This window comes from Magallana gigas, chromosome 10, assembly GCF_963853765.1.
Source record: "Magallana gigas chromosome 10, xbMagGiga1.1, whole genome shotgun sequence".
Classification (NCBI taxonomy): Eukaryota; Metazoa; Mollusca; class Bivalvia; order Ostreida; family Ostreidae; genus Magallana; species Magallana gigas.
In genome coordinates, this window is record NC_088862.1 from 27,164,090 (window position 1) to 27,167,196 (window position 3,107).

Consider the following 3,107-nt stretch of genomic DNA (forward strand, 5'->3'; position numbering starts at 1 on the left):
CAGTTGTTTAAGATTATTAAAGTAATGAAACTGTAAGATTCATATTTCTATGCTTTTCAATTAACAGTCATCTCAGACCAAACATTTTTTGGATTTCTTTTTTGAATTCCTCAATTTGAATGCAATATATAATTGGATTAGCGGCAAAATCAAAGCTAGAAAAACAAACAAGAAGAAGAAATCAGTTGGTGACAAGTGGATGGAGAACCCATAGATGGACCCAGAGATTAAATAAGCACCAAGAGGACCATTGTTACCAGCTTCATTGATTTCATGATTCGATTTCTTTGCCGAATTGCCATCTGATTTAGTACGCCATTTTGGTGTACAGAACTTGGATTTTGGTTGTCTGTTCTGCGATACATCTTGCGAACAGTCCATAACGCTAACGTGTAAAATACAAAAGTGAAAGAGAGAGAGACGACGATCGATGCGAAAAAGATGGCGTTATAAACGACAAAGTTGTCCCCATATATTGTGACAGGGTTACAGATGTGATCCCCGTATTTGAATCCACCTTCATCTTTTGGTGCCATCATCGATAAATACAAAACTAAAATGCAACACAACGCTGCCGAATAAACTACGTATATCCGTTTTCCTCTCCAGATCATTTGATTCAGCAGTTTTTCGGATATGACGAGGTAGCTATTCAAACTTATAAAAAATGTCTGCCAAATCGACATCAAATATGCTACAGAGCCAAGACAGAAGTTTATCCTACTGTAACAAAATAGCCCTTGTTACATGTAATTATATAATCGAACACTGGTGATTGGACTTTATATTTACCGTATCCTATAACTTTGACTATACTGATTGGACGTTACATATTATTCTTTGAACTATTGTGAATTGACTTATCATTTTATTTCAGAAACAGTATAGAATGCTTTCGTAAAGTAAATACCTTTATTTAATGTATATTCCATGTAAATTGAATCACGATAATTCTGTGTCCATCAAAGACTTTATTGCTTTAAAGGAAGGTCAGAGAGAGAGCCAATAGCTACCATGTTTACATATTTATGGGGTGTATTGTTTTTAGGTGATGATCCTTTAATGACCGTAATTAAATCCTTGCTGGTCAGTATGTCTCCAATTTGGACATTATGTTCCCGATTAGTACACAAATATCCTGAGGGGGTAAAGTTTGATGTAAACCAAACAATTACATACATCAATCTGCTAATTGAAGTCAATTAGTCGTTTGATCGGTTCATGTAGATGACAGTAATTGGTCACGACACAGTGACCCACCCCCTAGTAAATATCTGTTGCGACCTTGGTTGACCCTAAGTACACTGATTAGGGGCGGGTTCTTGACTGACCAGCTTGACGCCATCTTGGAGCATCATAGTAACAAGGTGGTGGCGCCCTCTTAAGGGGCTTTTCAACACCCAATGAACACTTGTATTACTTTGATAGTTGTTTTCCCCAAATAGTATAAAACTACCAACTTCTCGCAAGTTAGGTTAATTCCGACGCTCTTCCGAACTCTCAACATCTCTCTCTGACTTCCCCGAATTGGGACTGTGTATTTAGTTTGCTTTTTGCCGAATAAAACCACGATACGATCACTTAAGACTTTTACTTAACGTGTACACTACTTACGTAAGATACGCGTGGTAGTGTTATACGGGCTGATTGGCGCCAGCGACCAGGATTTGTACCTTCTTTAAAAGACTTTGGATTTTTGGATCTATCTAACCAGTCACGGTAAGACAATTTTATTATTCTTTACTGTCCTGTTTTGTAAGTCCGAGTCTAATCTACTCTTTATTTATTCTTATTTATTCTCTTATTCTTTTGGGTATTTATTGTCTGGTAAACATGACTGAAGGGTTAGAACAAGCCACAAATATTGTTGCTGGTACGATACAGCAAGGGTTTACGGAACTTAATACGACAGTGAATGAGAAACTCAAACAAATTAAAATTGCCATTAAAAAGCAAGAAATCATAATTGATACACCTCCTTTTTCGGGGAAGCCGTCGGAATTCCGGGCTTGGATAAATGCAATAAACAAAGCTTTGGTCTTAAATCCCCATTTGACAGATGATGAAAAAGTCCGTCTTGCTCTAAGACATAGCAGGGGGGATGTAAGTGACTATATCGGCCTGTACATTGAACAGCGCGTGCATGACCAAAATGTAGAAAGGGGATGGGGACACGTGAAAAACCAACTAATATTAAGATTTGGGGAATGTAGTGACAAACATCATGCATATGCATCCCTGTTCAAAATTAAACAAAAACCTGACGAAAATGTCCAGGTGTACAGCACTCGACTCTCTCGACTGGCCCTCGATGCATTTGACAGCCTTGACCCTCCTGAGGTACAGCGCCAGTTGGTACAATTATTCATTGACGGTATGTCCGACGATCACATGAAAATCAAAATCATGCATCAGAAGCCGACTACGCTGACGGCTGCCGCGGATAGCGCGCTTTCGATACAGAACTTTCATACCGAGGTTAAAATGAGGTTAGGGAAAGAGTTTGTCCCGACGCGAGATCCGAAAGAGGTGGTATTTCCCAGGCTCAGACCTGTCGCGCCTGATCCGCCTTACCCTACCCCTACTTTAAATCCTCAAAACCCCCTCCCTGCCCCTCGCACTATTTTGCCTATGGAAATAGGTCACATGCGGTATAGAAGAAGGCCCAGAACTGAACAATTTGAGAATGCATGCTTTAATTGTAAAAGAGAAGGTCACATAGCTCGGAATTGCCCCGAAAGAACAAGACAGCCCGAAGCTCGAAAACGTCCCACCCCGAAAAACCGTTTAAGCTAAAAACCCTCCGTCGCAATGAGGCCGGCGGCGGAGGAGGAAAGGTAAGAGTAGGAGAACTAAGTAATCAATCACCAGCCAAGAAGTTAAAATCAGCTTTCATTAATTTTGCTGGTAGTCCAAAATCTTGTTTAATTAAAGTTCAGAACCAGAAACTTAGGGCTCTGGTGGATACTGGAGCAGAGGTGAGTCTTATCAAACGGAAAATTTACGATTCACTAAAATACAAACCGGAACTACAAAGAAAAAGGTTAAATTTAATGGGTGTGGATGGTTCCCCACTAGACATAGATGGAGTGGCTAGAATTTCTTTT

The 3,107-nt window shown here is 39.7% G+C and overlaps 1 protein-coding gene across 1 annotated transcript; it reads left to right on the forward strand.

Moving 5' to 3' along the window:
- Positions 1-1,833: 1,833 nt before the first annotated feature.
- Positions 1,834-2,796, forward strand: LOC136272007 (uncharacterized). The gene has a single exon (XM_066072668.1). The coding sequence runs from the start codon at positions 1,834-1,836 to the stop codon at positions 2,794-2,796; it is 963 nt and encodes a 320-aa protein (XP_065928740.1).
- Positions 2,797-3,107: the final 311 nt, after the last annotated feature.

What these genes read in the sequence shown, in the direction of transcription:
- LOC136272007 (XM_066072668.1), top strand. Translation starts at nt 1,834, where the DNA reads ATGACTGAAGGGTTAGAACAAGCCACAAATATTGTTGCTGGTACGATA.